Source organism: Tupaia chinensis, unplaced genomic scaffold (assembly GCF_000334495.1).
Source record: "Tupaia chinensis unplaced genomic scaffold, TupChi_1.0 Scaffold000511_1, whole genome shotgun sequence".
Classification (NCBI taxonomy): domain Eukaryota; kingdom Metazoa; phylum Chordata; class Mammalia; order Scandentia; family Tupaiidae; genus Tupaia; species Tupaia belangeri.
Genome location: NW_006160024.1, coordinates 1739292 through 1756073, shown reverse-complemented (window position 1 = coordinate 1756073; position 16782 = coordinate 1739292). Strand labels below are relative to the sequence as shown.

The following is a 16782-nucleotide window of genomic DNA, read 5'->3' as shown; positions in this document are numbered from 1 at the left end:
TTTTTTTTCCAGAGTAGCAGCAAATGGAGGTAACCCCATCTCTGGCTGAGACTGACATAACCCTGAGGCACTAGCTGTCTGGCCAGGTGGGCCTGGAGTAAGGCCTGAGAGAGTCTCTTCTCCCCTCTCCCTGTCTCCCTCCCTCACTCCTTCCTTCCTTACTTCTCCCCTCCTCCCTGCTTCCTTCCTCCCTCCTTCAGGTCTCCTGAAGCATTAGGGGGTCCTAAGGTCAGGCTTACAAAAGATAGGGTAGCAGAAGACCTTTTGGTGGGAGATGCTTCTAGTTGAAAAGCTAATCGCCTACTCGGAAGTCTGAGATGAGGGCAGGTCTGGAGAAAGCTACAGAGAGGTCAAAAGACCTGGATCTGACACGGTCGGCTATGCGGCCCAGGTCCCAGACCTGGTGCAAGCCAGACACATGTGCTTGCATGCCCCAGACCCCAACAGGATGGAGAAATGGAGAAGGGACTGTGGCATGACCACACATCACTGGGGGTACATTCCACTCTCCCTCTCTCTTCCTCTGTCTCTAGTGAGTACATGTGCCCTTTGGGGGAGGGGGGAAGAAAGAAAAGAAGAAAGAGAGATCTACACTCTGTTGATAGGGGCACCTCAGAGAGTAGGGATGTGGGGCCCTGTAGGGAAGCCCCAGAGTAGTGGGGAGCAATCCCTTGAGGGTGGTAATAAAGGAGGTTCCCCCTCGCAGCCTTTCTTGACTGAGTCCTGCCATTGCAGAACCAAACATGCGAACCTTCAGACCAGGGCCTCAAACCCGGTATCTGAGCTCGCCTGGGCCAGTTCACTTGTGCATCGGCTCACATCAACTCCCACTAGAGTTCAAGTTCTTGGAGGGCAGACAATGCCTCTTCCTCACCGGATGTCTCACTCCTCACCCCTACTGATGCCCACGGGATCTCATGGAATTTCTTGGCACCATGTGCCTAGCAGATCCTAGGACCCCAAGGAAGTCTGAACTACTGACCAGTCCAAAACAAACACTCGCCCTCCCATCTGCATATAGGAGACAGGAAAATAACACCGATTAATAAACAGCAACGTAACCAGGTGAGTGGTATCTAGAGCTGCTTGAGAACTGAGTAACAGAATGCATTTTGTTTCCTAAGAGGAAGTCTTTAGCTTTTCTAAAATTATAAATAATTGCAGAACAAGGAAGCCCATAATTTCTCTTTGATCTCACCTCTAATACCTAGGATGGCACTCCAACTCTAAGAACTGAATTAATTTACACTATTGCTCAGTGTCTAAAATTGTAAAATTTCAGTACTGATACATTTGCAAGGTTTGCATATGGAAATATATACAGGAGGGCCAAACTCTAGAGCATTATCCACCAAATATTTAATATAGGCTCTAAAACATTAGTCTGTCTGCAATGACACTGTGGCCTCTGGACATACCTTGTACCTCCACGTAGATTGGGTCAGACACGATCTCTTCATTGTTTATTTTCATCTTACAGATATACGTCCCATTGTCTGAACGCTGCACACTGGTTATGCTTCAAAGAAAAACACATAGACATATTTACAGTGACTGCCCTATGAGTTCCTACTACAGAAACAAACATTTTCAACCTCTGTGTCATATGCTGTGATGGTTAATTTCATTGTGTCAAATTGGCGAGGCTGTGGTCGGTCGGTTGGTCAAACACCAGTCTAGGTGGTGTTGTGAAGGCATTGTTCAGATGTGATGACCATTTAAATCAGCAGCCCTTGAGTAAAGGAGATTATCCTTCATAAGGTGGGTGGGCCTCATCAGTTGGCTTTACGAAGACTGAGGCCCCCTGCAGATGAGGGGGATCGGCCTCCAGACTGCCTTAGGACTGGAGACTGCAGGGTCAGCTTCTTCCTTGGTTTCCAGTCTACACAATGCTGATTTCAAATTTGTCCATCTCCATTACTGGGTGATCTAATTCACTAAAGTGAATTTCTCTCTCCCTCCCTTTCCTCTCTGTCTTCTTCCTTCCCTCTCTTCTCCCTATGTATATATTCCTAGTGGTTCTGTGTCTGAAGATCCCTGACTAATACATATGCTGACACCTGTCTTGATCTCTAAGGCAGACTTTACTCCAGGGGTTCTGTACAGTGGGGGTTGGCCCTCTCAGTGCATTTTGAGAGTTTATGGAGTTTATTTTAGTGATCACAATGATTAGAGGGCACCGTGGCTCTTAGGGGCCAGGGGAAACCGTTCCATATCCCAAATGACCTTCTGAGACTAGAAACAAATTTGATTTTATAAACACACAAAACATTTTGTATGGCGTTAATATCCACCTAGTTTCCCAAGACTGTGACTACCATAAAAATGGAGGGTTGGGATCCCTTTGTCCTGTTTGAAACTTTCTGGAGCTATCATTTTAGAAATTGACCCGTGACAGCATCACTACATCTGCAGCCGCCATGTGCCATGTGCTTGGGGGTGGACTACCATGCAACTCCCCAGGTCTTTACCCTTCTTGGGTAGCCAGTTAGGTCACATGGGTGACAATCAGGTCACATGACAGTGGGGCTGACAAACCTGAAATCAGCATGGTGTCAGAGGAGACCGGGAAAAGTTGATGTAACAGTCTCCAGTTCTAAAACAGTCTAGAGGCAAAATTCCCAGCATTTACATGTTGAAATTCAAATTATTTTGGGCCAGAGCAGGTGGCGTGAAGATTAAGGTGGCCAGATTCCCACATGGCCAATTGCTCAGTTGGAGTCCTGGCTCCAGATGCTTGAAAAACACACATGCATGCATGTGCATGCATACCCCAAATCCTGAGAGGACAATGGAAGAGAAGGGACTGCCTTGTCGCTATCCTCCTGGAGGGCGGAGGAGGGGGGGTGTCTCACTTTCCTTCTTTTTTGTTTTCTTGCTCTCTCTCTCTCTCAGTCTCTAGCAAGCTCACACACCATGTAGCAAAAACTAATAAAAAAATTTAAAAAGAGGGATCAGCGGGGGGCATTGGTGGTTAAGGCACTGGACACTCCCACGTAGCCAACCATGGTTTGAGTCCTGGACTTTGTGGCTTGCTTTCTCACTTTTCTTTTCTCTCTCTCTCTCTCTCTGTCTCTCTCTGGTCAAATTAAAATAATTTAAAAAAAGAATAAATAAAATTAAATAAATAATTCTTTTTAAAATTTTAAAAAGAAAGAAGTTCCAAAGACTTTATCATAAACCCCTTTTCTTTTCCTTATGCTCCAGTTAGAGCGCTATCTGTTAGAGAACATCTGATATAGAGTTGGTCAGACCCTGAGCCAACCAGCAAGGAAAATTCCGCCCAGGAACAGAAAAGAAACACGAGGAGCACGAAGGGAACACAATGCACGCTTTGTCTTTAGTCACTCACATCATGAACAGTTTAGTGACCGCCCAGCCGGCCAGACTAGGTGCCTGCATTAATTGGCAAGGCCAGGCCCATTTCACCTACATCGCAGCAAAGATTTCCCACAGATGATTCTACTCCTGGTGCTCTAGACCTCACGGAGGGCTCCCCTGCGAGGGCAGCACGAGGGAGGGGCTGGGGACCAGAGGAGGGGCTGCTCTTGAACTCTCCCCTCTCCCCAGCCAAAACAGGAAGCTCAAACCCAAAAGTTAGGAGCTCAGAATAGCAATCTGGCATCCTGACTACTAAGAGTTCCAGAAAGAACACGAAAAGGGAAGATAGGATCATTTAAGAAAAGGCCTCAGCCTTGAAGAGGCAGGTCTTTCCTAACCAGGCCCTTCCGTGGGCAGCAGAGTGGGAGAAAAAAGACCCATCACGAGGCCTGGTTAGGAATGTTGCAACTCCAGGATAAAGGGAAGGACCCAGAAGTCCCAAGAGAAGAAAGCTGGTCCCTTATGAGTGAACGGGCATAGCACTGTACTTCTCAACGGCAACTCTGGGAACACAGGGGGACTATGTCAATGACATGGACATCTTACAGGAAATTACTTTCCTTTTTGAATTCTGTGTCCAGCCGAACTCCTTCAAGGTGAAGGTGGGAAAAATGGCATTTTTCAGAACATGCAGGTTCTAGGAAGTTAATGGAAGATGGGCTTTGTGCCAAAGTGAGGGAGTTCCCCTCATTTCTCTCTCTTTCTCTCTCTCTCTCTGGCAAGTGCATATGACCTCTAACAACAACAACAAAAAAAATAGCGAGAGAGTGAAAACTAAGACAGAAGAGGATCTGCGCACCAGGAAACAGGGACTAGACCACAGAGGAGGTCTTCAACCTGGAGGACAACTTGCCCAGACTGAAGCATGAGAAGGCAGGGACCAGGACAGGCTTCTCCAATAACATTATTATTCTGATAATTCTGTCATTGTGAGAGGAGGGGCACATTTCCTTTAGAGTTTAAGGAAGGCAGAGTGAATGATTCTTGGGAAATTATACAAACTCACAAGCAAGAATACTATTAAATTCACAGAAGTCAGAAAGTGATTCAAGAAGTAGCATATCATTATAATATATTACATGATTCAGCCGAAAACAGAATTTCCATAACCACAAAAAATGTGAGCCCTGGGTATTGATTTAACCACAGCTATGAGTAACACTCTATTAGATTAACATACCATACCAGGAACACACACACACACATAGGAATTTCATATGGACTGAATATCTCTGGAAAGTTACCAAAGAGATGGGTAACCTCAGCTCCCTCTAGGAAGAGGGCTAGAGGCTGGAGAGGAGGAGAGAATTTTTGGACATTTGGAATGTTTTATCATGAATATGCACTGCTTTTTAAAATGGCAGAAAAATCTCATCAGATTTTGGTCAAATACAAACATCTGAACCAGCGAGTGTGAAAGAAATGACAGATCCGGCCATGGTGTCTAGACAGGAACCACCTGGCCACAACTGTAGGATCAGTAGCTGCAAATGCCCTGTATACAGGGCAGTCTCAGCTGGGTTAGCCTGAGGACAGCCTGCAGCACACAGCACCCTCCATCCTGCACTACTGCCACACTGAGGCTGGCCTGCTTGGAAATGGCTCCTACGCAGTAGCTAAGCTTAGTTGTCTTATAAGAAACCCAGTGCAGGGACCAGCAGTTACCATAATGGCTATGTTGCTGAACTCCCATGTAGTCGACCGTGGTTTGAGTCACGGACCCGGTGGCTTAAACTCATGCTGGGCGCGTGTGCGTGGGTGCCCAAGATCCCAAGAGAATGGAGAAGGGATTGCGGCCTGGCCATTCTCCCTTGGGGGTGATTTCTCGCTTTCTGTCTCTCTGTCTGGCAAGCGCACGCGCCCTATAGCAAAAACCTCTTCAAAAAAAAAGGGAACCAGCAGTTAGCATAATGACTATGTCACTGGACTCCCATGTAGTTGACCGTGGTTCGCGTCCCGGACCCGGTGACTTAAAACTCACGCCGGGCACGTGTGCGTGCGTGCCCGCCCAAGATCCCGCGAGAGGAGAATGGAGGAGAAGGGATTGCGGCGTGACCATCCCCCCTGGGGGGGGATTTCTCGCTTTCTGTCTCTATGTCTCTCTCTGTCTGTCTGGCGAGCGCATGTGCCCTATAGCGAAAACCTCTCCAAAAAAAAAAAAAAGAAAAGAAACCCAGGGCAGCCCTGTAGCACAGCAGTTGAGCCCTGTGCACAGGGAGTTGGATGGATCTCATATAGTTGTCTGTGGTTTGAATCCTGGCCCCAGCAGCTTGAAAAACATGCTAAGTGCATGTCTGGGATCCTGACGGGATAGAGAAATAGAGGAAAAAAGATTGCAGTGTGACCACGCCCCACTGGGGGTTCTCTTTCTCTCTTTAGTGAGCGCATGTGCCTTTGGGCAATAAAAGAAATATAAATGAGGACATAATATTGTATGGTTTCACTTATATGAGGTACCTAGAAAAGTCAAATTAGAGAGATAGAAAGCAGATTAGAGGTTATCGGGGGTAGGAAAAGGAGGAATGGAGAGTTACTCTTTCATGGGAAAGTTTCAGTTTGGGAAAGAGAAGGCGTTCTGGAGACAGATGGTGGTGATGGTTGTACAACGTGAATGTATTTAATGCCACTGAACTGCACCCCCACTAAGAGTTAAAATGGTAACGGAGCCAGCAGGTAGCACAGTGGGTAAGGTGCTGGATCCCACATGGCCTACTGTGTGGTGTGTGTCCTAGAGCCTGTGATTAGGAAAACATGGCAGGCACGTGTGCGTGTGTGCCCCAAACCCCAAGAGAAGAGTAAAACAAAAGGGATTATGGTGTGGCCATCTTCCCTGGCGGCGAGTGGTGGTAGTGGTGGTTTCTCACTTTCCCTCTCTCTTCCTGTTTGCTACAAGTGCACGTGCCCTTGTAGCAAAACAAACACAAAATTAAAAGGGTTATTTTTTTAAATTTGCTGAGGGGCATGTGCACTCACCAGACGGAGAGGAAAAGTAAGGGGGAGGGAGAAAGAACCCCCGATGGGGCCTGATCACGCCATAATCCCTTCTCCTCCTTTTCTCCAGCCTGTGGGGATTTGGGACACACACATACACATACACATACACATACACATACACATACTGGAGTATTTCTCAAGCTGCTAGGCCTGGGTTTTGGACTGTGGTTGGACATTGGAATCTGGCTCCACTAACCACTAGATGACAGGGCTAGCCCTAAAATGGTGAATTTCACGTTATGTATATTTTACAATAAAAAACATTAAAATTGAGTACAAATTTAAACGAAGGAAATAGCAAGGGGTCAGCAAATGGTATGGTGGTTAAGGTAGTGAGCTCCCACATGGCTGACCACAGTTTGATCCTGAACTAAGCAGCTTGCTTTCTCACTCTGCCTCACCTCCCACTCTGTTTGGTCAAATTAAAAAAAAATAAATACCAAGACCCACTGATATGCTTCCGGCGTCCACCAACAGCATTCAGATGGTGCATTCAGGGTTTAAAGGATAATCCAAGTGCAAGGGGCTCTGAGCTGGAAGGCAATCTTGTGAACATGAAGCAAATCTGAGCACCAGGCATCTGTGATTAATAATAACCTCCCCAGCTGATGATTTGGCAAAAAAATAAAAATGATGTCCTTATCTTCTAGATATTTTGCTGATTGCTCATGTACAATTCCACTTTTGCTGCTACCGCATCACCAACAGCAGAATAAAGAACCAACGAGAGAGGCTGGCAGGTGGTGTGGTGGTTAAGGGTGCTGGACTCCCCATGGCCAAACCATGGTTTGAGTCTCAGACCTGGCGGCTTGCTTTCTCACTTTCCCTCTCTCTTTCTCTATTCCTCTCTGGTCAAATTAAAATAAATACATAAATGAAGTTAAGCTAAAACAAAAAAAAAAAAAAAAAACAAAAAATAAGAGGCATCATCAGAGCCCTGGAAGGCAGGAGCGGGCAAGGCGCTCCGCACAGAGCCTGAGGGAGCCCTGCAGACACATGGTCTCAGTGTCAGGCACCAGCTGCAGAGGGGGCTCAGAGGGTGTGTGATTTGAGGAGACTCAAACTACCCACTTAACATTTTTAAGAGGAAATTTACTGAGAAAGTAAAAATCAGTTTTGCCAAAATTTATTTATTTATTACTATTATTAAAAAAAATTTTTTTTGAGAGAGATTTTTGCTTAGGGTCCATGCGCTCACCAGAAAGACAGAGACAGAAAACAAGAAACCTCAGGGGGACAGCCATGCCGCAATCCCATCTCTTCCATTCTCCTCTCAGGATTTTGCCCACACACGCACACAGGCCTGGTGTAAGTTTCAAGCCATCAGGTCCAGGACTGGAACAGCAGTTGACCACATAGGAGTCCAGTGCTTTAACCACTATGCCATCTGCTGGCCCATATGCCAGAATTTAAAGAGCACTGGGAACCACTTGACAAAACAGAAAACAAATACTTTGCCTTCATATAAATATCCTGATAACTAAATCTGCATGGCCTAAAGGTAATGGGAGCCTGAGTTTCTGTTTCTACTTGAGGGCTGAATTTCCCAGTCATCCAATCTACGGCTACTGCCTTTCTGAAATCCGCTACTTGACAGGCAGCATATCCACCTAAGCTAGAGGGCTTTTTTATTCTCTGTACCAGTCATTACAGATAATTATATCCTACGAATTCCACCCTCCTTTAGAGACTTCAGAGAATGGTTTTGACCAAGCAGTGGCCTGGATGACTGGATGTGCTAGTTACGAGTTGATACTGGATGCAGAGGAGGGGGTTCAGAGCGCCGAGGTGGAGGCGTAGTCCAGTGACTCACATCCCACAAAGGAGGCCTGGCAAATGCTCTGGAGGGATGCGGCCTGAACCCCCACCAGCCAGAACCAGGCCAGGAGGTGGGCGTGAACTGGCAGTGTCTATCGCCAAGTCATCAGTTATAATGCAGTACCCCCAGCTGCTAGCAGACATGTTTTTCACATCTAGTAGTGAAAGACAGCTCTTGGCTCTGTCAATCACAACAGACACTCACGTAAAATAGGAAAAGCAGGTGAAATACTAGCATCGTATGGACCTAGCTCACGAGGGCACCTGGACTAGAAGGATCAGATCAGCTATTTCTTCCCTTGGATTTGTCCCATCCTTGGCAAATACAAGGCTGAAACTAGTTTTCATTGCGTTCTCTTTATTGTTTCATTTGCACTCCTCCACATTTGCTTTCGTGTTACAATAGCAAGTCACAGTGATATACGGCAGTCACTGGGATTTCTTTTTTATGCTAGAGGCTATGTGCATGTGTCAGACAGAGAAACTCCCGACAGAGTGTGGTCACACCACAGCTTTTCCTCCCTCTCTCCATCTTGTGCACCTGGCATGTTTTTAACCCTGAGGGCAGACCGTTGTCACCCATGTAGGATCCAACCCCCTATGCACGGCACTTAACCACTGTGCTATGAGGCTGGCTCTCGAATATTCCAAAGACTTCTAATAATAAAGGGAAAGTTCATAATGTGATATTAAGTGAATAAGGACCAGCAGGTGGTGTGGTGGTTAAGGCACTGGACTCCCACATGGCCGACTGCAGTTCGAGTCCCAGACCTGGCAGCTTGCTTTCTCACTTTCGCTCTGTATTGTGAGTGCACGTGCCCTATAAAAATTCAATAATGGGAATTTTTCTTTCATTTTAGGTTGGGTTTTTTTTTTTTTTTTTTTTTTTGCTTTCTTCCATGAGCAAGAGAAACAAAGAGACAGTGAGACAGGCATTCCAACAGTTTCTCCATGCAGTGATCTACCCCCAGCCTACGCATGCCCAGTGTGTTCAGGGAAGTCTCTGGACACAAACTAGGAATCTTTCGGTGTAGGTCAGCCTTGCAGAGTGTTGTGTTATGTTGGGTGACTGGGCCACTGTCTGGCTCCTGTGGGAATTTCTATGTGTGATCATAGTACCTTACAGAAAAACAGTCCTATGACTTAAACTCAAAATACCATGTGTTTCTCTCTAGAGTCCCTCTGACCTCTGTCAACACACAGGTGTCTATATTTTGTGTTCTCGTCCCTTCATACAATTTTATTAGTATATTCCCTGAATACACATGGTCTACATGGTGTTAAAGCAACACCAACAAAATTGTAGACTAACGAATTTCTAATAAAAGTGTATACAGTGAAAACCTAGAACCATCTTTTAACTCTTCTTTGTTTCTGGGAACCAGAGCAGATTTCTTTAGAGCTCAGAAAATGTAAGAAAAGAGAATGCTTCCCGTGTAGAAACCAGGCTCCCTGTTTGTCTGACTAACTCAGTATCTAGCAACCCTGGACAAGTCACCCTCCTCACAGGGCCTTTTGTGTCCTCATACAAAAGATAGTTTAGGATGGGACCAGCAGTTAGCATAATGGCTGTGTCGCTGGACTCCCATGTAGTCGACCGTGGTTCGAGTCCAGGGCCTGGCGGCTTAAACTCACGCCGGGCACGTGTGCATGGGTGCCCAAGATCCTGAGAGGAGAATGGAGGAAAAGGGACTGCGGTGTGGCTATCCCCCCTGGGGGGTGATTTCTCGCTTTCTGTCTCTCTGTCTCTCTCTGTCTTTCTGGCGAGCACACATGCCCTATAGCAAAAACCTCTCAAAAAAAAGAAAAAAAAAAGATAGTTTAGGATCACTAGCATCCTTCTCTCCTACCAGGAAATTATACTAACACTTAGAATCTTCATTAGGTTTCTATAATTTACTTCACTGACTTACCTTAACAGCTACTGTCCCACCTGAACATTACCTTAATATAACTGAAGACTATTACAAAGAGAGATTTGGGGAGCCGGCAGGTGGCATGGTGGTTCAGGTGCTGGACTCCCACACGGCTAATTGCGGTTCAAGTCCTCAACCAAGTGGCTTGCTTTCTCACATTCCTTCTCTCTCTGGTCAAATTAAAAAATAATGGGACCAGCAGTTAGCGTAATGGCTATGTCGCTGGACTTCCATGTAGTAGACTGTGGTTTGAGTCCCAGACCTGGTGGTTTAAACTCACGCCAGGTGCGTGTGAATGCATGCCCAAGATCTCGAGAGGAGAATGGAGAAGAAGAGATTGCGGTGTGGCCATCCCCCCTGGGGGATGATTTCTCGCTTTCTGTCTCTCTGTCTCTCTCTGTCTTTCTGGCAAGCATATGCACCCTATAGCAAAATCTCTCTAAATAATAATAATAAAAAATGTAATTAATTAAATAAATAATTCTTCTTTAAAAAAAAAAAAAAGACAGATTTTGGATTGTTCTATATGATACCCAAATCAGTTACGTCCATTCTTCACAAAAATTCTCAACACTAAATTTGATCTTAAGCTAAGTTTGCAGGTCAAATAAGATTTTTTTTTTCTCCTTTAGACTGAGTTTATGTATAATAAGCTGAATATATGCAAGAGAATAAATACTACTTGACAGTTCTAAAGCTCTCAGAATACCATCCAGGTTACCCTCTGCATTCTAAAGGCACAAGTCTAAAATAAGGCATCAACGACTCTAAACTTTACAACTTTCCAGCTTAATCCTCTGAACATTCCATGGCACATCACGGACTGGGAACTACAGTCAGTGAGAATGGGGCGGCTCACCCGTAGTCACATGGCTGGCCCAGCCGAGGCAGAGGCATGCGTGCTCCCTCCCCTTCCTGGGAAGCGTCACCCAGTGAGACCGATGTGCCACTTTGTTTCTCTAAGCCTCAGTTGTTATTAAAGGATGATTTTACTTCTCCCATCAGAAGCTATGTCCATACAATGGTAAGACATTGGCTTTTTGTAGCTGATGCAGGCACAAAGTTCAGTCAAATGTTCTGTGTGGTCTCAGCTCCTGGCTGAGAATGGCAGCAGCCTGACTCAGCCAGAGCTTACATGAACCAAGAGAAAACACGGGGCTCGTGTTCTTCGCTGTGAGGATGAGGGGGATGCACTGGCCAAGCCCATAACCTGGGGAAAAGGCACAACTAAACTCTAACACTAAACTAAACACACGAAGCAGTAACCAGAGTTGGCAGGACTGTGGTAATTATGAGGTGGCTTCTAAAAAGGAAGCATAAAATGACTCACTGAAGGGCCTTACACACTTTGGGACTGTGCCAAGTTGTCAGGTCACAAAAAGTGAAAATGCAGCAGATCAAAGAGGGCTCCACTCCAGAGTGGAGGAATCACGGAAAAGGTTCTCGCTCCAACATTGCAAGGCTCTGACCACATCTTGAGCTTTTAAGGACCACAGGCCAATCCAGTTCTAAAACTATATGTAAAGAAGTCCCGGTGCAAACAAATGAACAACCTCCTGGTTATGAGCAACGGGTAGAGAATACAAAGTGGCAGTAGAAGAGAAGCAGCTATTTTATGATCTGTGGGATTCTAGGAGGGAGCAATGGAGCAGAGCGGAGCAACATTTGGGAGAATGCGGTATTCTAGATACACTGTAACAGTGGTCAAAAGCTTATTTAAAAATGCATTTCTCTCCATAAGACATTTTTGGACAAATCTGAGGTATCTAAACTCTGCCAGGCTTTAATGCAATATGCCAAAGTGTATTTTCATCAGGTAAAGAATGCTGTTTGTGATTCACTGACTGAAGACAATCAAACCCTCCATGGTCCAGAGTAGGGGTCTTCTAAAAATGACAACAGAAAAAGACTATCTGGAGACCAGCAGTTAGCATAATGGCTATGTTGATGGACTCCCACGTTGTTGACCGCAGTTCACGTCCGGACCCGGTGGCTTAAACTCACGGCGGGCGCATGTGCGTGCGTGCCCAAGATCCCGAGAGGAGAATGGAGGAGAGGGATTGCGGCATGGCCATCCGCCCTGGGCGACACAGCCATTACACTAACTGCTGGCCCCCTACAGCTTTGCTTTTGACAATAATAAAATACTGATTATTTTAAAATCTTATCTATAACTGAAAAAAATTTCCAAAATTTATAGCCAATAAGCCTTCCTATGGTTTCAGGTGGGTAAAAGCCACACTCCAAAAGGTGAATGATTAACATACAAGTTTAACAAAACACTTAATGAAATATCATCCAGGTTTAGATATCCTTTTTGCTCAAGTTAGCGGCTTATGTTTAATACTAAACAAAATTGAATGTTGTACCTACCTCTCTTCTGACTTTATCACCACACGAAGTTTAATTAAAGAAGTGGCTGATACAGCTGCTTCCTTACACTCAGCCACCAGATATACTAAAAAGTCTCTCGAGATTAAAGAACAGAGGATGTGTTTACAGGTACAACTAATAGTCAGTTTACAGGCATCCTAAATAGGAGATGACAGGCTTGTGTTTTTCAAAGTTTTTTAAATCTTTATATTTCTCCTGGTAGGCCTCTACGTTGTTATAACTTGCATTACTAGACTAACAACAAAGATAATACCTTTTTAAGCAGGCCATTTTACAAAGAACTATGGTCCTCAATTATCATCACATTCCAGGCTCAAGTTCTGTTGAATTGCCTATGTGGCAACCTTAAGCTTGAAAGCCAATCACAGCAGCTAGGCTTCAGTCAATCACAGACATACATCCCACCTTTTAAACCAGGTCAATGCAGGCAAACTTCAAAATGTAGCCAATGGTGGGACTAGCAGTTAGCGTAATGGCTATGTTGCTGGACTCCCATGTAGTCAACTGTGGTTCGAGTCCCGGATCCGGTGGCTTAAACTCACGCTGGGCGCATGTGCATGAGTGTCTAAGATCCTGAGAGGAGAATGGAGGAGAAGGGACTGCAGCGTGGCCATCCCCCCTAGGGGGTGATTTCTCGCTTTCTGTCTCTCTGTCTCTCTCTCTGTCTGTCTGGCGAGCACACATACCCTATAGCAAGAAAAACCTCTCCAAAAAAAAAAAAGAAAATGTAGCCAATGATTTCTCTACCTCACTTATATTGTTTGTGGCTGGGCCACATGCAAGGCCCAAGTTCATTTCCCAGGCCAACCAAACAGGCTGGGTGTGGTGGCGTGCATCTGTAGTCTTTGCTAAATAGGAGGCTGGAGGACTGTGATATGGTGAGATTCTGTCAAAAACCTCCCTCTGGGGACCAGCAGATGGCATAATGGTTATGTTGCTGGACTCCCACATGGCCAACTGTGGTTCAAGTGTCAGACCTAGGAGCTTGAAACCCACGGTGAATGCATGCCCCAAATTCCAAGAGGAGAATTGTGGAGAAAGGACTGTGGCATGGCCATCATTCCTGAGGGGTGACTTCTCACTTTCTGTCTCTCTGTCTCTGTCTCTCCAGTGAGCACATGTGCCTGCTAGCAAAAATCTCTCTTAAAAAAACAAAATCAAAAACAAAAACAACTCCCTCTGTCTCTCTCTCTCTCTCTCTTGTGCATGTGTATACTTTCCCTCACATTAAAAAAGAAAGAAAGAAAAAAAAAAGCAAGTGTTCTCGCTCACAGTAGAGCTCTTGGGTCTGGCTGTACAGGGTATGACTGGTAGGTCAGGTGGGAAATAGGCCTTCAACCCCCAGAGTGTGAACCAATAGTTCCAATGGGGTCAAGCTCATTTGGAAAAAGGTCAGCTATTCATCTACATCCTAACAGGACCAGCAGGCAGCTTACACAGAAAACAAAAGGCTGTTTTTTTATTGTGAAGTGGGAAGCTGTGGAGGCATCATTAGCATAATGACACTAACAGAGGAAGAAAGCACACGTACCTGAAGGAAGCAATTATAGCTGTGACTTCATCATCTGGGTAAAACTGCGTAATTGTGTGATGTGCCCCAAGCAATTCCTTCCCATCTTTCCACCAAGCAATTGGAGTGTCCTGGTACATATTAGGTACTTTGATTGAGCAATTAAATTTGACATCTTTATGTTCAGAAAGTATTATGTGTCCAACCGTGTGATTGAACGCAAGAGGCGGGAGAAGCTTTGACCCGGCGGAGGTCACGCGGGCAATGGCTGCATTTCCTGTCTGCGGTCTTCCAGGCTGCGCTGATGGAAACACCAAGGCCGGCTGGTACCCACTGGTGTGAGGAAAGGAAAATGGCGTGTGGTCGACTTGCAGGCTCCCTGGGAAAGGTTCTTCCCTTGCCTCAGCAATAGCTGTAAAAGAAAATGTCCAATGTTTAGCTTTTAAATAATAGAGAAAATTTTTCAAGTAGGTCCACAACTACTTAGGCCATGATGAGGGAAAAATGAGGAATCTTCTATGCCTTCAGGAAAGATGAACAGAATTTATTGAAGAGGTGCATCTGGAAATACACTCTCATTCATCACTCCATTCATTTGTTCATCTGTGTCCTAAAGAGTGCTTAAGTGAAGTGTTAAGTGCTTATTGTGAAGTGTTAAGCTGTGGAGGCATCATTAGCACAATAAGCAACTTATTTAATTCTTCCATGAGAGAGACACAGAGAAAGAGGGAAAAACAGATACCACAACAGAGTCCTCACACAGCGATCCACCCCCAGGCTTAGGTGGCCAGGATCACAGGGGGCATGCCCATGCTCAGTGTCCTCAGGGAGGCTAGGGATCCAGCTGCCTTATGTGGACCCAGCTGCCTAACTGCTGCATCACTGCCTGGCACCTAAAAACAATTTTTTTTAGTGGTGACTCATTTCAAGTCCTGCAAACGCAACTCAACAGCCTAACAGGAAGGCGATGGCACAGGAGGGATCAAGGTCACTTTTCTTACCATCTGCACAGTGACAGACATGCTGCAAATTTGGCCAATATTCCTGAAAAGGTGCTACTAGTCACAAAGAGATGAGTTTACAATCCTGTACCTCAACAAAAATAGTATATTTATATTACCAGCTATCGAATGACTTAGAGCTTTCAGCAAAATGCCTGCCTGCTGGAACGAATATGGAAATGTTTTTATCTGGCCCACAAGTATTTCTAAAAATACAGCCTCATAATAGTTATACTTTCAGCTTTTTTTTTTTTTTTACCATAGGGCAAGTGCTCTTATGAAAGAGAGACAAAGAGAGAAAGTGAGAAATCAATCTCCAAGAGGGATGGCCACATCACAATCCCTTTTCCTCCATTTTCCCTTTTGGGATTTTGGGCATGCACACATATGCTCTGGTGTGTTTTTCAAACTGCCAGGTCTGGCCTTGAACTGCAGTTAGCTAGGTGGAAGTGCAGAGCTTTAACCACCACACCATTTGCTGGCTCCATACACATTTTTAAAACTGTGTATTTGGGGGCCGGCAGGTGGCGTGGTGGTTAAGGGTGCTGGACTCCCACATGGTCGACCGTGGTTCGAGTCCCGGACCTGGTGGCTGGCTTTCCCACTTTCTCTCTCTCACTCTGTCTGTCTCTGGTCAAATTAATAAATAAATAAAGTTAAATAAAATAATTATTTTTAAAAATGTGTATTTATTTATTTATTCCATGAGCAAGACAGAAAGAGACAATACCCCCAATAGGGTTTTGGCACTGCCACTCAGCCCCAAGGGGTCCCAGATCACAGGCCCAGTGCATGCCCAGTGTACTCAGAGAGGTCTCCAGACATGAAGTATTCAGCTAAGTACTTAACTGGCTAGTGGAGGGTACAAGCAGGAGACCTGGGGGCAGAGGGCAGAGATCTGGTTATTCTTCCTCCAGCTTCTTCCCTGCCCAGCCACTCTGGACTGCACAGGATACACCCCATCCAGAGGCCAGAGCTCCCGGAGCGCTTCCCCTACAGCTCTCCCTCCTGTGCCAGAACTCAGATTGGCTCTTATGGTTGTTGCATTTGGGGACTGGCTCTTTAGGGTGTTGGGATAAATGCCAGTGGAGGCCACAAGCTTTTACTATAAGAACTTAGGAAGGCCCAGCCTTGGAGGTAAGGGCAGCAGCATCCTGCAGTGCTGGAAAACACATGGATGACGGTGGGTCTGGATCCCGAGTTGACCTGAAACACACCAGGTGTGTGCCTGAGATCTCAAATAGTTGCAGGGCTCGGGAAAGGGGATCATGGTGTGACCAGACCCTGTGAAAGGTGCCTGTTTCTCTTCCTCTTGCTTTCATTCTCTTTTAAGAAAGAAAGAATATAAGCAAACTTAAAAAATAAAAATCCAAGGAAGGCTCATGGCTTTTCCTTTGCCTGTGGTCGTGGGTGTGTGGGTACAGGGCCCTCTGTGTTTCGGAGGAGGGGCTATGTGGGACAGCCATGGGCTGGCCTTAAGCCTGGTCATCCAGACAGACAAATGCGCTGTGATGAGAGCGCTTTTATTCTACTGGGTGGGGCGGCCAGGGGTATCTCCAGAGGAGCCCTTGCCTCTCCTGTCACCCACGTGTCAAGTAAACCTATTCACAGGGGCGGGCCTGTTCCCTTTGGATGGGGGGTGGGGGTTCAGTCCCTGCATCCCACCCAGCTCCTTCATTTGCTCTGATGTGCAGTTAGGAGTGCTCTGGCTGCAGACTCCCCTCAAGGGTGCACTGTTTATTCAGGGACACGTGGAAACCATGGCAAT

At 45.8% G+C, this 16782-nt stretch overlaps 1 protein-coding gene across 1 annotated transcript in view; it reads right to left on the bottom strand.

Annotated features, from left to right (window-relative positions):
* Window positions 1-16782, bottom strand: part of MERTK (MER proto-oncogene, tyrosine kinase) — a 140833-nt gene that overhangs the window by 104046 nt on the left and 20005 nt on the right. The window contains exons 2-3 of the mRNA XM_006156649.2: window positions 14035-14425; window positions 1419-1519 (exon numbers count right to left, since the gene is read on the bottom strand). Of these exons, the coding sequence (XP_006156711.1) occupies window positions 1419-1519; window positions 14035-14425 (492 nt within the window). The remainder of the gene's footprint in view (window positions 1-1418; window positions 1520-14034; window positions 14426-16782) is intronic.